We start from the raw sequence: 18,372 nt of genomic DNA, 5'->3' as shown, positions 1-18,372 counted from the left end.
AGCCCTGTTTGGCTCTGTGCTGACAGCTCAGAGCCTGGAACCTGCTTCAAATTCTGTGTCTCCCTCTCTCGCTGCCCCTCCCCCACTCACACTCTGTCTCTTTATCAAAAATAAAGAAACATTTAAAAATATTTTAAAAATAGTGAATTATTCCATTAACTCTGTTTTTTCTTTGGACAGTTATTCGTTTCTTGATTTATATCCAAACCTCTCGATCTTCTCCCTCCTGCCACCAGTCAATTCCCATGTTATCACTGTTTAGCATTCTCTATTGGACCATTTGGGGACAGGTGAAACTGCATTCAGCTTGCTTGGTCATTTACTAAGAACTCTGATAGGAGAAGGAAGGAATTAATATTATGGGCTCATTTCAATTTTCATTCCAATGACCCGACTTTATGTCAACAAAGCAATCTCATCCATAACTGTCAGGAGGAACTGGGGAAAAAAATAACCAGAAACCTTGGTTTAGCTGATGGGGGTGGAGATCTGTGGAGGGAAACAGGAGACCTGGATGCATTTTGTAAACCTAAATGTTTTAAGATGTAATTCCAAATATCCTGCTTACTTTGGCTTTCTTTTATCATAAAACAGGCGGCTCTTTGTGCCTTGAAAGAGACACACAGGCTGCAAAGAGTCATCTGAACTGCCCAGTGATGTCTTTAATCTTGACCAATTTGAAACACAAATCTCCATCGTGAAACATTTTCTAAGGAATTCTTACAATGCAGCGTCTGTTCAGAGGATGCTGATTTCAAAACCTCTGTACACAGGGCATAATGAAGAGGGGAAGAAAGTGCACGGTTTCGGGTAACTTAAGAAAAGGAAGAAAATTCGGCAGGAAATGAACGACTACCCAAGTTGAAAGCATGTCGCATGCTATGATTCAGAATAAACGAACTGTAACTCTTCCAGGTTGAACACAGACCACCAGCGCTTGCCCTCAAGCCCTGCAGAGCATTCCAGCTTCCAGTTGTATAAATTTACACAAATAAAAAAGAATGCATGAAGAATGCACTTACCGTAATCACAGGCAAGAGACTTAATGCTTCTCTCTCATCAATAGTTTAGGTTCTGTAATTTTCCATCAACTTTTCTTCTCTTAGAACCATGGAAATTCCAATCACTCATAAACATGCTGTATGCTTAATGTTTATCCGCGCCAGATGTGGAAAGATTAGCCGTTTAAGACCAATCCAAACAGTCTGGTAATCTAGGCATTTCGGATTGCAGAAGAAGCCACTGCGATGTTGGATTTTAGAGCTGCCTGTGTGTACACATGTGAGTATAAGCCAGTGGAGGGGGGAATTCAGCACTCCCTTCAGGACCGATGGGTGCTGTTTGCCCTCAAATCATTCTTCAAGCTTCTCCGGCTCCACTCTCTATTATATGAGGCTGACCTCTGCAGGCTGTTGCCCAGGCTCCCGGTTCAGGGGGCCTCTGGCTGGGTTTGAGCAACCAGAGATTGGAGGAGGCAAGAAGGGAAAAGCCAGGATATGCTCATTTTCCTTCTCTGGCAGTGACTTCATCTCTCATGGTTCCAGTTTCCAATGGAGAAACCCAACATGATTCCAGGGACACAGGGGTGGCTCAGTCGGTTGAGCGTCCCAACTGCGACTCAGGTCATGATCTCACGGTTCTTGAGTTTGAGCCCCATATGGGGCTCTACTATGACAGGGCAGAGCCTGCTTTAGATCCTCTGTCTCCCTCTCTCTCTGCCCCTCCCGCTCATATTCTCTCTCTCTCTCTCTCTCTCTCTCTCGGAAAAAAAAAAAAAAAAAAAACATTAAAAAACAAAAAAACGCAACATGATTCCAGCTTTGACTGGTCACCTTGTGTCTCTCCAGCTTAAGGGTGGCAGTAGTTTATGGCTAGGGCCAATTTTGGGTTGCTTCACTGTCCCCTGTTGAGCTTCTAGCCTTTGTAGTCAATTTCCTTCACTAAATCCCTTTCATTTTAAATACTCAGCATGGTTTCTGTTTCCTAACTGGATGCTGAATGATACAACTGACATATAGGTTAAGTGTCATCTGTTGAATCATGGCTTCCTTTAATTTTATATGGGATCTCCAACTTTTATAATAAAAATGATAATAGCCAATATAGAGAGAGCACTCCATAAGTACCCAGTGAAAGTACTTAGTAAGTCACTAAACAGAGGATAGCTACAGCTTTAGCCTCCAGCTTCTTTTGATAGCAGCTATTAAATCTCCTCTGCTTGAAATATGTAGCATGATTTATGTTATTCTGACTAGACCTTGACTGGCACATAGACTCTTCTAAATTAATTCCAGTAAGTGTCCCCTCGATTCTTTTTTTTTAAATGGTACTTTCAGCCCACTTATGTCTGTATTTATTTCAGCCATACTAAATTTACCAGTTCTTATTTACATCACTGCCTTTCTTTTCCCTTTGGCTCTTTTTTAGAAAATAATAAAAACAGATGCAAACCATCCAATTGCACGAATACCGTTTACGGAGTTAAGAGATGCTGCTGAAAAGGAATTTTTGACCATCAGGCCGTGATTACGTGACACTTTGAAGTGTTCATCATCAAGTAATGCATGGAAGATGCACTTGGCAAAAAAGGGTGATTGAGAGGTATGTGAACACTTAACAGTTTAAAACTTGAGGACTTCTGTATTTGCTTTCCTACCAGGGAAATACAGAATTCTGCTGGCTGGCTCCTACCACTAGTGTGATTAGAATACTTTTATTGACCATTTTGATCTTCTTGCCACCTGCCATATCTTCTTATGTTATAAAACATAACTTTTCATGCTATAAGGAAACAAGTGATGAAAATCAAACGCTTCCAGTCACAGCCCATTGACACACGTGTAGACAGCTTTCTAAGACAACCCCGGAAAATTTCTGCCTGTGGTATATAATCCCCTCCCCTTGAGTATGAGCAAAGCTGAAGATGATGGATATCACTCCCACGATCATGTTATATTAGACAGCAGAAGCGATTTTGCAGGTGTAATTAAGTCCCCTAATCAGTTGACTTTGACTTACCCTGGATGGGCCTGCCTTAATCACATCAGACCTTAAAAGGCACTGCCTCCTTCCTGCCACAGATTCAAAGTGTTCCAGGGAGGACCTCTGGAAGGAACCACGTGGTAAAGACACGAGAGGGGCCTCTGGTAACCGAGAACTTCCCCCAGATAACAAACAGCAAAAAAAAAAGCAGGGGTCTTAGGCCTACAACCACAAGGAAATGAGTTCTGCCAACAACCTAAGGAAGGTTGGAAGTGTATCTCTCCCTAGTCAAGCTTCCTGATGAGGACTCACCTGGCTGATCCCTTAACTTCAGCTTTGTACGACACTAATCCGAGCTGGATTCCTGACCCACAAAAGTGGGAGGTAATAAATTTGTGTTGTGTTACTTCACTGAGCTTGTGGTAATTTGTTACATAGTAATAGAAAACTAGTATAGTCTATTGGGATAGCAGCAAAATCCATAATAGCCATATAGCCATAATAGCCATATAGCCATATTAAGAAAATTATAAAATTTTACTGATGCATAAAAGAGGATTTGGAAAACTGGGAAGATATAGTATGTGCCTAATGGGAAGATTAAATGTTTTAAAGATGCCAATCTCAAAGTAGTTTTTATAACAGACAAGAAATGCATTAATAGTCCAAACATTTTAGGGAAAAAAAAGGAAAATATTTAAACAGAAAATGCGCAGAACATTTGGAAATCTGTGAGAAAGGTCACTCTGGAAATAACACACAAGGCACTAATCCATACTCTTTAATTGGAACTAACGGTAGAACAGACCTAAGTTTTGGACCAAGAAAACTCGACTGGACTGAGATAGTAAATTCCAGAGGTGGGAGGATAAATGACTTTGCAAACCAACACAGGTATAAAAGTAAGCACAGAGAGAGTGAAGTTAACCAAACCCATAGTGGGAATAGATTTGTGATAATTTTAGGACACAGGACATGTGAAATCTCTCTGTATGGTGTAAAGGCACTTATACATTATTATAGATTATCTTTGAAATATGATGATATCTGGTTTACTCATCTTACAGTGTACTTTGATTAGTTATGCGAATATGTAGCTCACAAATGCACGGATATGGGCTCAGGTCATGATCTCACAGTTTGTGAGTTTGTGAGACTCTGGGCTGACAGCTCAGAGCCTGGGGCCTGCTTCCGATTCTGTGTCTCCCTCTCCCTGCCCCTCCCCACGCAGGCTTTGTCTTTCTGAAAAATAAAAAAATAAACATTCTTTAAAAATTCACGGATGTTAGGCGACAGATGGAGCACAGCATAACGTATAGAGTTGTCAAATCATTATGCTGTACACCTGAAAAAAAAGCATGGCTGTTAATAGAGGATTAGCTGTTTGCTGAAACCTGAATCTGGACCCAAAATTTACAGAGAGGGGCCATTTGAAGTCCCTGGGTGGTAGCAGCAGCAGGAGTTGCCATTGGCTAGAAGCCAGACTCTGGCGGCGCCCTCCCCTCCTCTCCAGCCTGTAGACTGCTACCACCACGGTGGTTTGGCCACAGAAAGGCACCAGCTGGGACCTTGTTCAGCTTCACACAGGGCTGTTTCATGGGTGAGCGATCTGTGTAGCTTTGCTTAAAAGAATCCCACGCTTGGTGTCCGGTTCTGTTAACACTGTCTTGAAATTCTTAATTTTTTTTTTCATCAAAGGACCCTGCATTTTCCTTTTGCACTGACCCTGCAAATTATGTAGCAAGTCCTAGCTTCAGAACCCATTTGGATTTTTGCCTCTTTCTGACAAACAGGAATGAAACTTACTTGTAGTTAGACACTGGCCCACTAGTGAGCATTCCTCCAAATGCCCCGACTTGCTCCCTTTCCACACGGTTCCTTCTCTCTAATATCCATCAGCTGAGACCACTATAACTTCCAGGAAACTGCCCGGGTCTCTAAAGAGACCTTGCTGAGTTGAATTTCGCCTCCGCAGCATTGCCATTCTATGAATAATCTCCACCTTGTTACAGGTGTGGCAAAACTGTCCTGCCGGATTCCAGCCAGTGGCATATAAAGGACCCTACCTGGTGGGTGGCCTGGGTCCCCTAGGGATGCTTTCTTCCAGAATGGACAGAGGAGGACAGATGGGGTTAGAAAAAGATAGTATCAGTCAGAAGTCAAGAATGATCACTCAGTAGTGAATTTCTACCACTGCATGTAACTTACCCTCCCTGAACCTCAGTTTCCACATCTGTGAATGGTGCAAATAGAGGAGGTATCAACCCCCCTAGGATTGTCCAGAGGACACAGAGTATGTGTAAAAGACTTCGTGTGGTTCCTGGGGCTTAGTGAGTGTTAGCACTTATGAAACATCAGTTCTTTTTAAATTTTTTATATTTAAAAAAAATGTCTGCTGAAGAATAATGACATACAAGGTTATATTAGTTTCAGGTGTACAGCATATTGATTCAAAAATTCTATACATTACTCAGTGCCCACCGCAATAAGTGTAATCACCACCTGTCCCCATACAACACTATTACATTGTTGACTATATTCCTTATGCTGTTCCTTTTCACCTCTGTGACTTATTTTATAACTGGAAGTTGGTATCTCTTAATCCCCTTTACCTACTTCACAGATCCCCCCACCCACCTCCCCTTTGGCAACCACGAGTTCTCTGCATTTAAGAGTGGTTTTTTTTTTTGTTGTTGTTGTTTTTTGTTTGTTTCTGAAACATCTTGGGTTTTTTTTTAATGTTTATTTGTTTATTTTGAGAGGCGGGAGGGGCAGAGAAAGAGGTGGAGAGAGAATCCCCAGCAGGCTCCCAGCTCTCAGGGCTGAGCCCCAGGCCCCCTGGATCCCAACTGTGAGATCATGGCCTGAGGGGAGATCAAGAGTTGGCTGGCTTAACCCACTGAGCCCAAGCAGGCGGCTCTGAAACAATGAATCTTAGTCATTTGGGTCATGGACCCCTGGGAGAACCTGATGATACCTATGGTTCTGCGCCTCCCAATGTCACCTCCTAAAAAGAGCTTGCCCGCAGTGCCAGTTTGACAACCCCTGAAGGTGGTTCGTGGACCCAGGTTAGGGCACTTGCCTCTCAGGGGTCACTTAGGCGGTGCCGTCTCCACTCCCGCCCTTCAAGCTTCCACCTGTGGCCGCCGGAACGCCGCCACGGGCCCGGACTCGGCAGGCGGCTTCTCCGCGAGGGTCCGGGCGGGCCGAGCGGCGGCGCCGGAGGGGGCGGGCTCGGCTCTCGGCCCGCCCCGTGTCGGGCTCGGGGTAGGGGCTCTGGCCTATTACAGGATGGAAACTCGGGTGTCCAGAGGGGCGGGAGGGAGAGGGAGTCGGAGGGAGGCGCGCGGGTGAAAGGGGCATTGATGCAGCCTGCGGCGGGCTGGGAGCACGGCGGGGCCAGACTCTGATCAGGTCCCGGCTCCGCGTCTCCTCCTCCTTCTCCTCCTCCTCCTCCTCCTCCTGCTCCGCGCCTCCCCGGGCCGCCGCGCGCCATGCGCCCCCACGGCCCCGCCGCGGCCTCTCCGCAGCGGCTCCTCGGCCTCCTGCTGCTGTTGCTGCTGCAGCTGCGGGCGCCGTCGAGCGCCTCCGAGACCCCCAAGGGGAAGCAAAAGGCGCTGCTCCGGCAGAGGGAGGTGGTGGACCTGGTGAGTGTGGCGGCGGGGACAGAGCCGCGGGCCGCACCGGGAGGACGTGCGTCCAGCTGTTGGGGGCGGGGTGGTCTGTACAGCTGTGTAGGTGGGTCGTGCGTGCGACTGGGTGTCCCGCTTTGTCTGCGTCCACGTGTAAGGTAGGACCTGTGCTAGGCGTGCGGTGAGGTCGTGGCACTCGCACGGGAGACCCTAATGGCAGGGCCATCGTGGAACGGAGATGCGACGTGGGTCGGGTGGGGCGCCCCAAAATACAGGGAGACGCCCAATAATTTCTGGTCTCTGAGGGCCCTCCACACCCCAGGAAGATGGAGAGGGTTAGGGCGGCAATGAGAGTAGGAGGAGGAGCTTAGGTAGGTTGGAAGGTGGGCCTGGGAGCTGCCTGGGAGACCCTAGACTCGCTGATCCCTTGGGTGGGCCTGGCCCAGAGCCCTGTGACGTGTCCTGTGTTGGGGCTGGTGGCCACGTCTGCCTGCAGGAGAGAATAACAACCCTTACAAAGCATCCGTCCAACTCTTTGTAACTTGAATACTATGAGTCATGTGGGTCATCTTCCTAGGAAGTATGGGCTGCAATTTACTTTGCTGGACGACCACAGCTCAGGACCGGAATGGTTCAGAGGGATTAAGGCCAGAAGGGGAAAATGAAGGGACCCCGCACTAACCCTCCAAGGACCCATTTCATTGTTCTGTTTAGACAGACAGGTAGTCAGTTCTTCCAGATACCCTCAGTCCCCAGCCTGTGGCCACCAAGCTGGAGCATCACAGTGGAGCTAAGGGAGAAGACAGTTTCCAGGACAGCAAATAGCCCAAGTGCTTTCTGAAGGGCTAATCTATGGGAAGGTCTGTTTGCTTAAAGCTCTTTCCCTCCGAAAATCAACAAACCTAGCCCTGTGTCTAGAGCTGTCCTTTCACAAGCTACCATATTCCTTGGCACATAATAAACTTAAGTCCTTAAGCCAATCTTATTTGCAGACAAATACGGTTTACAGGCATTGCAGGGCATAAAGTGGGGGCATTGTTTTGATAAAAACCGTTTTGAATTTGTTAAGTTGCCATTATAAACTGAGCTAATAAACCAAACTCCCTGGCAGCTAGTTCTATGCCAGAGTCAAAGGCTCTGGAAAAAAATTCCTGCCATTGCACACTGCACTTTTTGGTGATGTGCTATGTAATTTTGTTCCACAAAGCAGACAATGTGTTCAGGGCTACAGTTCTATTTTAAGTGTCTAAGTTGTTTAAAACTGTACCAAATGGTTGTGGTTCATCTGCAGTTTGCACTTATGAATTTGCAATTATGATACACAAAATACCCCTTTTCTCCATAAAGCTAGCAATTTTTTCTTTTCCTCCATGGATTTTCAGTACCTGCGGTTTCCCACAAATCTCGCCCTGCTTGGAAAAGCTTATTGTGCAGCCAAGCTCAGGTGCATCCTGTAGATTGGATTTGGTTTTGCTAGAGAAAAAAATGTTCATGTGGTCATTAAGAAGGTTTCAACAGATTCTATAAAGCAACTTCTTTGTACAGAATCTGTCAAAGCGTTCCTTTCAAGCTTCCAGCAAGCTCTGCCCCCTGGTGGCCATGGAGAGAAATAGGGGCTCATTCTACCGACATTTATAGAACCCCTGCCTAGTACTAAGCATGTACTGGGATAGCATTTTATTTTATTTTATTTTTTTAACTTTTAAAAATTTATTTTTGAGAGAAAGTGAGAGAGAGAGTGTGAGTGGGGGAGGGGCAGAGAGAGAGGGAGACACAGAATCAGAAGCAGGCTGCAGGCTCCAGGCTCTGAGCTGTAAGGACAGAGCCCTGTGCTGGGCTTGAACCCACCAATTGAGAGATCATGACCTGAGCTGAAGTTGGCCACTTAACCAACAGAGCCACCCAGGTGCCCCAAGGGTTAGCATTTTAAAGTGAGAAGACAGATGTAATACCTGTGGAACCAAATTCAATATAATTATGTGGTCACTGAAATGCAGATTATTTCTTTATTTTTTATTTTTTTGAGAGAGAGAGAGCACACGAGTGGAAGATGGGCAGAGAGAGAGAATCTTAAGCAAGCTCACTCAGCATGGTGTCCAACTTGGGGTTTGATCTTACCACAGTAAGATCATGACCTGAGCCAAAATCAAGAGTTGGATGCTTAATCAACTGAGCCATCCAGGGACCCCTGTTTTAGAATATTTTGTATTTTAGCGTGTCTTCAAATACTTTCGAAATTTTATTAAATACTTTTCTTACTATTTCCTTGGCAATAAATAAATAGTGCTTTTTTTTTCTTACATCAGGAAAATGGCAGTGGCCAAAGTCATGACATAAATCATTTATCAAAACATAGGGCACCTGGGTGGCTCAGTCGGTTGGGCATCCGACTTTGGCTCAGGTCATGATCTTGTGGTCCGTGGGTTCAAGCTGTGCTTTGGGCTCTGTGCTGACAGCTCAGAGCCTAGAGCCTGCTTCGGATTCTGTGTCTCCCTCTCTCTCTGTTCCTCTCCCACTCATGCTCTGTCTCTCTCTGTCTCAGAAATAAACGCTAAAAAAAAAAAAAAAAAAAAAAAAAAAAATCGAAACAAAGATGAGGGGCCCCTGAGTGGCTCTGGCATTTGAGGATCTGACTTTTGATTTTGCCTCAGGTCATAATCCCAAGGTCATGGAATCCAGCCTCCCCTCCCCCCCATCAGCATGGAGCCTGCTTACGATTCTCTCTCTCCTCTCTCTATACCCCTCTGCCCTTCTCCCCTGCTCTCATGCACTCTCTCTCTCTCTCTTTCTAAAATAAATTGTAAAAAAACAAACCTAAAGCTGGCGATGGGAAAAGAAATTGATTGGGAAACATTATATACATGAGGATCCTTCCTAGGCAATGTCATTACTGGATTTTATAATATGACCATGTCTAATCCCAGATGGCGAAATTGAAAGATAAGTTTTGAAGTTATTTTAATCTATAAGGAATCTTGGGGTTTTGTTGTTGTTGTTGTTGTTGTTCTCACTGGACAGGATCTTTATATAGAATGACAGTATACTTTACACAAATAGGGGAATGTTAAAGTAAAAATTTAAGTGGATCGCATTTGTGGTTTGGAGGGCCCTAATAAGTGGACGAATTCAGGAATAGACATGGGAATTAGACGGAGATAAAATATCACCCTTACCACTTATCCAGCTACATTGGTATGAGTGGCTTATGTGTGCTGGTTGGCAGGTTTGCTAATGTTGCCTTTCCCAGCTCTAGACCCTGGCAAGGTCCACCCGAGGGAGTAGACATACTTGCCCAGTATCACTGCCTTACATGGTCTTGGGGGAATAATAAGAATCCTTACGGCTGACATACACTGCTTACTGTGCCCCGCACTGCTCTAAGCACATTTTATATATTATCTCACTTCAATCTCATACGAACCCTACAAGGTAAGAATCTTTACTATTTTCTTCATTTTACAGGTAAGGAAACGGGCACTGAAACGTTGAGTCAGTTGCCTTATCTCACAGAGCTAATATGTGGTTGAGCCAGGATTAAAATCCAGAGAATCTGGTGCAAGAACTCATGCTCTTAACTTCTACCTGACACCGAGAAATAATCATAGCACTTAAGAGGTTGGATAGATTCCTGCCACCCTAATGAAAACCAGCGGTCACCTGTAACCATGTCATTCACTCCTAAGAAGGAGTGAGGTTGGAGGCCAGACGTGTTACCCTAGTGACACTCCCTTCACATAAAAATAGAAGCAGGAGATGTGCGATCCATTTCAAAGGTTTCGCCCGTTTAAGATAATTATTAACTAAGCTTTTTAAATAATTTTATCACTAGGAATATATCTTAGGGAGATAATTCAAAAGACGAAGAAAGCTCTATGTATGAAGATTTTCATTACAATAATATTAATGACAGACAACATAGGAACAGCCTAAGTATCCCCAAATAATGCAATGGTTGCATAAAAATTTTTTAAAGTATCATTCTGAAATCCAAGTAAATAAGTTTACAGCATATAAGGTCAGAAGAAAATGGCAGTGTATTCAATTATGTTCACGCTAAAGTACAGCTATTTAAAAATTGTGTATACTTTTACTAAGCAGTAGAAAAAAGCAGGCAAATGAAAACATTGTGTCATCTTTGACTTGTGTGTGTGCATGCGTGCCTACAGTCTGTGCAATGAAAAGAACAGGAAAGAAATCTTAACATTTTAGAAATCGTTTTAAAATCAGTTCTCTGTAATAACTCATTTAGAACATGAACCAGTAGTATGAAGAGATTCTGCACTCCAGGTGCTCAAAAATAAATGCAATTCTAATCAGAATGACTCTTGGAATCGTAAGTGGTGAGAGTTTGTCCCTATTTCCTTTTTCTGCTCTAGTATAATGGAATGTGCTTACAAGGACCTGCAGGGGTGCCTGGGCGAGACGGAAGCCCTGGGGCCAATGGCATTCCTGGGACCCCTGGGATCCCCGGTCGGGATGGATTCAAAGGAGAAAAGGGAGAATGCCTGAGGGAAAGCTTTGAGGAGTCCTGGACACCTAACTACAAGCAGTGCTCGTGGAGTTCACTGAATTACGGCATTGATCTTGGCAAAATTGCGGTAAGTGAAGTCTGAATTATTTTAAAGTTGAAGCAAAACTTAAGAGTTTTCATAGTTGAGTGTGAATTTTGGATGAGATTTTATTTTATTTTTACTAAAAGACTTTTTACAAAATTAAGGAGTAGGGACCCTGTAGCTTTTAAGTTAGGATTAATGAAAAAAAAAAAGCTAACCTTTCAAAGTTGATTTTATAAAGGTATTTCTAAGACAAATCACCATGTTATTTTAGCCCAGATAATATCTAACATAACTTACTCTCCCCTTTTTAAATGCAAACTAAAAAGGGAGAGTGTGAGTGTCTGTGTTGGATGGTAAGCAACCTTCCAGTCTTGTCCTAAAGTGAATTTAAATTTAAATTAGTGTAAGAAATTCTGCTGTGGCTCCAGACCACGAAAGAGTGGGAAAAAATTTCCAAGAAACTACCCTGTGATAGGAATTATCTCGAAGTGGGAAGTCTATTGGTATTTGTCCTTATTCTGGGTAGCAGGTGTGGCTTAAAATTGCTAAGCTTACGGGAGGTAGAATGGACCAGAGATATACTACAGTGAGCATTTAAAGTTTGTCTGTGAGGGTACCTGGGTGGCTCAGTCGGTTAAGCGTCAGACTGGTTCAGGCCATGAACTCACAGTTCATGAGTTCGAGTCCCGCGTTGGGCTCTGTGTTGACAGCCTGCTTCAGATTCTGTGTCTCCCTTTCTCTCTGCTCCTCCCCAGCTTGCACTCTGTCTCCCTCTCTCAAAAATAAATAAACATTAACAAAATTTTTTTTAAAAAATTGTGAGGCTCCTGGGGTGGCTCAGTCAGCTAAGCATCTGACTCTTGATTTCAGCTCAGGTCATGATCTCACAGTTTGTGAGCTTGGGCTCTGCACTGACAGCGTGGAGCCTGTTTGGGCTTCTCTCTCCCTGTCTTTCTGCCTCTCCTCTGCTCGCTGTCTCAATGAATAAATAAATACATACATACATAAACAAACAAACAAATGAACTTAAATTAAAAAAAAAAATTGTAACGGTGAGGTGGGGGAAAAGTACTCAAAAGAGCCTGTGTGGCAGAGCATTTTGATTCATGATTCTAGTCACTTTAATTAGTGTTTGCTTCAAAAGCAATTGGCAAGACGATCAGGATGGCACAGAGCTAAAGAAGCTTGGTGCTATTTCTAAGCCTCTTTCTTCTTTTGTTGCCCAGTGCCGTACCTGGTTCTGTATGTACAATACATTATTCCTTGATAGTAACCACTCCTACCATCAGCCAATGCAAATAGAAGAGATTTTACTTTCGGAACACTCTGAGATGCTCCTCGCCACAGCTTTTTCACGTCTGCTCGATTGCAAACCGTTCGAGACTGTCTGTTCGGACGGACTGGTTACTTACAGTTCATCAAAAGTCGCTGAGTTCTACAACTATCCGTGTGGACTCTACATATTTAATATGTTTTTAAGTTTCTTAGGAGCGGTCAGAATGGGTTTGGGAGTTTTCTGCAAGTGAAAGATAGTAGACCGTGATCCAGTGGGGAGACAAATTTTGCAAAGAGCAATGAGAGAAAGAGACCCGGGCTTTCTAATTGTGTCAGATAGGTAAAGACTAAAACCCCCACCTGTGCTTCACCCCTGGTACTGTTTGCTGTTGCTCGAAAAAAGAAACTGGTCAAGAATAAGTATATAGAGACAGGGCTAGTCTAGAATATGGACAGGGCTGGTCTAGAATATAAAGTCCACGAGGGCAGAGATTCTGTTTCATTTACTGCTGTGACTGTAACATCCAGCATAAAGGGCTCAGGAGATATTTTTTGGAATGGAAAAAAAAAGTCAATATATAGATTGGTTTGGTTTAAAATACGGAAGACTAGCTGTTTTGAGTAAAACCAAAAGATACCTTCAATGGTGTGAATAATTTTAAGACTGCTGTAATTTGATTTTCTGAGAGTACCTCATATCAGACTTTTATCTGTCTTGCAGAGAACCTCTCTCCTTCTGTAAAAGTTAAGCTTTTTAAAATGTAATTTGAGGGGCACCTGGGTGGCTCATTCAGTTAAGCGTCCAACTCTTGGTTTCGGCTCAGGTCATGATGTCACGGTTTTGTGGGTTTGAGCCCCACATGGGGCTCTGTGCTGGCAATGCAGAGCCTGCTTGGGATCCTCTCTCTCCCCCTCTGCAGGGGAGGGGCAGAGAGAGAGGGAGACACAGAATCCAAAACAGGCTCCAGGCTCTGAGCCGTCAGCACAGAGCCCGACACGGGAGTCGAACTCATGAACTGTGAGATCGTGACCTGAGCCGAAGGGAGACGCTTAACCAACTGAGCCACCCAGGCAGCCCTGAAAGCATAATTTTAATGAAAGTTGAAAACGCTAACAAAACCTTGTTTCTGTGTTTGTGACAGGAGTGTACGTTTACAAAGATGCGCTCCAACAGTGCTTTACGAGTTTTGTTCAGCGGCTCACTTCGGTTAAAATGCCGAAGTGCGTGCTGTCAGCGTTGGTATTTCACGTTCAACGGAGCTGAATGTTCAGGACCTCTTCCCATTGAAGCCATAATTTATTTGGACCAAGGAAGCCCTGAACTCAATTCAACAATTAATATTCATCGCACTTCTTCTGGTATGTAGAATAGTGACTGCATGATGTGCCTTACGTCTTTAGAGACCAAAACTGGTTTTGAATCCGCTGGCATGTTGGCTCACTAGCCTCTGAGAAGGAGACCTATAGCAAGTTTTCAGCACATGATTCTTCATCCTGGTTGCATTTCAGAATTCCCTGAAATGGATCTTTAAAAAAAAAACATGCAGATGCCTGGGTCCCACCTCTGACCAACTGAGTCAGAATCTCTGTGGATCAGACTGTATTTTTTAAAAGATCCCCAAGGTTGAAAATTACTGAGTTAGATGAAATGGCAAAACAGTCTCTAATGCCATAGAGCAGTGGTTTTCAACCATGGCTACGTATTCGGCTCAACTGGGGCACTTTAAAAAAATCCCTGTACCTGAGTACCACCCCTCCAGGGGGTCTGACTTAACGGGTATGGAGGCTGCTGAGGGAATGGATTGCAGAATCTCTTCCAGTTATTTTAATGCTCATGAGATCCACTAGCATAGACTGATAAGGAGATTACTTCTCTGCCTTGTCCTTTAAAAGGATGGATACGGTCTGCTGAACTTGCAAAAGAGAACATGGCCATATTGCATTCTCTGTTTCTGTGAAAGAATGACATTCATTTCAACCAGTGTTTGCTTAAACTGTAAGGGAAAAAACTTGGTTGGTTTGTTCTGTCTTAAGGCTCATTCACGAAAATTTGGACGATACCAAGAAATAGAACTGGGGGGCTGCCGATTAAAGCCATCACCCAGACGTACCACTATCAATATTTGGCTTCTTGAGTTGCAGTGGGATCGCACAGCATGACCGCCCATGCTGGGAGAATCACAAGATGTATATATCACCAGCTCCATTTCCCTGATTTCTTGCAAGGATTTCTCACTAATCTTGCACTTAAAAATGGCAGAGGGAAGAGAAGAGATCCCTCCACTGTAAACCAGAGGAAATTATATTTCAGCATGCTTTGGGGATTCAAGTCAGACACTGAACCCAGAAACCAGTATCTCACATTTCTTATTCCTAAGAAATTAAGGGCGTCCCTTCCACATTCTTCCTCAGATCCCCGCCATATCTTTCAGATATAAAGAAGATATTTTAATCCCCTCTTTTTGCACATAGAGAAGGTCCAGGGAAATAAAGTGTGTTACCCAGGACAGTAGAGTCAGTGTCCAGGAAAGCAGAAACCAGCTCCTTGCCTGCCCTCTTGTCTCCCCAACCCGCTCTTTGGTCCGGTTAAAAAGCTTCATCAATAAGTCCTTAGATACATGTGCTGGAAAGGATGATATGTTTTGCATCTTGAGAAGCAGTCTCTAAAATAAGAAAAATCTGGATATAAAATTAAGATTTGATTAGGAAGTGATATGTGTTAAATAGTCATTGGAATGAGTAACTTACTTTCTATTGTATTACCTTTAAGGTGTTTGAGCTAATATCTTGCTATGATATGGGCCCTCAGGCCCATGAACTGTGACCTATACGTGCATATGCCTTATAAATTATTTAATATAGCATTTCCCAACCATGTTGTGGAAACTCATTTGGTGTGATCCGTTGGGTGGAATGTCAGAAGTAATTTGTTACTCATAACAGTTTCTGTGTTAAGGTTATGGAAGGTTACCCCTATAATAAAGTCACTTTCCCTCTCACACTGTTACTCTTTCTTGAGAGAAAGGAGACCTACTTAGCACATTGAGGTTGACTGAAAGTCTTGGATATATCCATGGGAGTTTGAAAACATTTGAATGCTACTTTGTTACCTGGGTCTAGGAGGAAAATAGGTCTAGAACTCCCAATTCCAACATATTTTAGATGCTTAATAAATTGCAATAGTATATTATCATTGCAAAAATGTTCATTCATTCAAAAAACATTATATGTTAAAGACCATGAAGTGACCCTTTGACTCCTCATGCAAGACTGATGCTAGACCCCAACTTGTCTTATTACATCATGCAGTGTGAGGTGAGCAAGCTTCTAGGCCGTGGATCTGCAGAACTTGGGAGAACACGAGTATTATTTCTGGGCATTTTCACCAAGTGTGGCCCTAGGTTAAATGGAATTGTGGCCACACTGCTTAGTTCTCCCCGCTTTGAAAGGGGCCTGAACCACAGTCGTATCACTGGATTCTGAGGGACTTACCTTAGATTCACTGATGTGTCTGCTAAAAGAAGGAGATAGCTTCAGATCTACATTACTGAGGCTCAGCTGGATTGTACTAACCTACCAAATGGGAAATCTGACCAGTCGCATGATGGCATCCCTCCACTACTCATATATCGGGACCCATTTTCTTAAAGAATCTGGCAACCTTTGGTGCCTTTTCCTCCTTACACAGACACATATCTTTTTGTCTGTTAAAATGACCTTGGGGATTTTTTTTTTTTAATATTGAAGAACCATGGTAAGATGGAATGCAAGTTGTATATTAGCATGTGAAAGTCCAGAGACCCTGAGAAAATGTGTATATTTATAAAGCAGAAGAACACAGAGGAAAAACAAGGCTGCTTGTTTTTTCACCGTGAGGAAATTCTATGAAAAATGGGATTCCCAGGTTGGAGGACTGGTATAATGATTATGCTAGAATTTCTTTTAATGTTTTAAAAGTCCTTTCTTCTCCGTGAATGCCATCAAGTGTATAGGTAAGTGTTGGAAAAGACTTCCTTTAAAAAAGACCTGCATATCAAATAAAACTCTTGGCTTTCAAAAGTGTAGGCTTCCTTTGTTTAGTCAAATAAATTGCTTTTTTTGTTTTCAGTCACCTAAACAGTAACTTTCAGGAACTAAACAGACTCTGCTTTTATGGTCAAAACCTGTAAGAAAACTATCTGTTAAGCTTATATCATCGAATGGATAGGAATACATCTCTTAAAAATATTTACTTGGTAAGAAAACGAGAACTTATCTCTATGAAGTCCTGATTAAGTGTTAGAATTTTTAATTCATCGTACATTAAATAGATTTGTTATCCAGCTTGCTAAAGCACTAAAATTTAGATGAAGATTTTTGCTTTTCGTTCTAAAGAAAGATGTACCTTTCATCTCTGTTCTGCAGTGGAAGGACTTTGTGAAGGAATTGGTGCCGGACTAGTGGATGTTGCTATCTGGGTTGGGACTTGTTCGGATTACCCGAAAGGAGATGCCTCTACTGGATGGAATTCAGTGTCTCGCATTATTATTGAAGAACTACCAAAATAGATTCTTTAATTTTCATTCCCTACCTCTTTTTTATTAAACCTTTGAAGGGTTCATTTTAGTGGCGTTTTATATAATGTCTAATGTATACATCTGAATAAAAAACAAAGCTAAATGTGTTTACAGACCAAAGTGTGATTTCACACTGTTTGAAAATCCAGTATTACTCATTTTCCTTCAATCAAAACTGGTTTCAGGATTTTGTAGTTGATTAGAATACGTTCTTCGTATTCCCCATTCCCTGAACCCGTAATTTGGGACGTCATCGCGGTCTTGAACTTTTCCTATTGTCTTAGGATAGCACCTTTTAAAACAGAAGGCTACCAGTTTTTGTATAAGTTGTAAATGTTCAGAACTGTTTTATATCTGTGAAATAAAACTTGTTTCAGACTATTTTAATATCTTTAACCTAATTGCTACTAAAGTTAGAGTCCTTAGTACTTTATACCTGAAAAGTTGGGTTCAATTAATAATCATATATATATTAAATTTTAGTACATGTACTGCTTCATATTTTGAGGCGTATAAAGGAAAGGGGGGTATTTACGTGTCAGGAAATACATTAACGAGTACTTTAGGAATTTTATCTCTAACAGAATAAAAAGATGTGAATTCTGCCCTCCCAACTGCTTACTTCCAATTGATAGGGAGGATAAAATATATACACAATTAACATTAAATCAAAGATCAATATGTTGATTGTCATAAAAGTTGTTGAAGGGGTTGGCATAATTCAAAGGATGTTGTATTACCTGTGGCTGAGGTCATCAGAAAGAATTCATGATGAAGGAAGTACAGGTATCAGACTGATAAAATTAAGTGAATCCTGGTTCACTAAAGTACTTTATCTTAAATAAGGCTATAAAACAATAACAACAGGGGCACCCGGACGGCTCAATTGGTTAACCACTCGACTTTTGATTTGGGCTCAGGTCATGATCTCATGGTTGTGAGATCGAGCCCTGAGTTGGGCTCCACACTGAGCATGGAGCCTGCTTAAGATTTTCTGCCCCTCCCTCACCTATGTGCGCACGCACGTGCTCTCTCTCTCTCTCTCTCTCTTAAAAACAAAAACCAAAAAAACAAAACAAACAAAAAACAATAACAAAGTCTCCTAGTTTTTGGCCTGCAAACAATGACCTAGAAATGATGACCAGTCTAGTAACACATTCCATTTCCTACTAAAAGGAACTAAGGCTGCTTGGAGAAATGGGTGATTTCAGCTCTGGGGCAGGAAGTGTGCAGTATGAGTCTGGAACATCTTGGCATAGTGGAAAACAAGGCAACTATGAAAGATAACTGAAAAGGAGCCAAGAGCCAACTTGAATTGATTCCCACTGGCAAAGATAATACAATTTAAGGATCAGTAAAGATAATAATGGC

The 18,372-nt window shown here is 42.8% G+C and overlaps 1 protein-coding gene across 1 annotated transcript; it reads left to right on the top strand.

Annotated features, from left to right (window-relative positions):
- Positions 1 to 6,338: 6,338 nt before the first annotated feature.
- CTHRC1 (collagen triple helix repeat containing 1) lies at positions 6,339 to 17,382 on the top strand. The gene is made up of 4 exons (XM_049633023.1): positions 6,339 to 6,629; positions 10,991 to 11,212; positions 13,588 to 13,804; positions 16,850 to 17,382. The coding sequence occupies exons 1-4, from the start codon at positions 6,477 to 6,479 to the stop codon at positions 16,990 to 16,992; spliced, it is 735 nt and encodes a 244-aa protein (XP_049488980.1). The 5' UTR covers positions 6,339 to 6,476; the 3' UTR covers positions 16,993 to 17,382.
- The last annotated feature ends 990 nt before the right edge of the window (positions 17,383 to 18,372 follow it).

Source organism: Panthera uncia, chromosome F2, assembly GCF_023721935.1.
Source record: "Panthera uncia isolate 11264 chromosome F2, Puncia_PCG_1.0, whole genome shotgun sequence".
In the NCBI taxonomy this organism is placed as follows: Eukaryota; Metazoa; Chordata; class Mammalia; order Carnivora; family Felidae; genus Panthera; species Panthera uncia.
The sequence above is the reverse complement of the archived record's forward strand: the minus strand, read 5'-3'. Positions and strand labels throughout refer to the sequence as shown.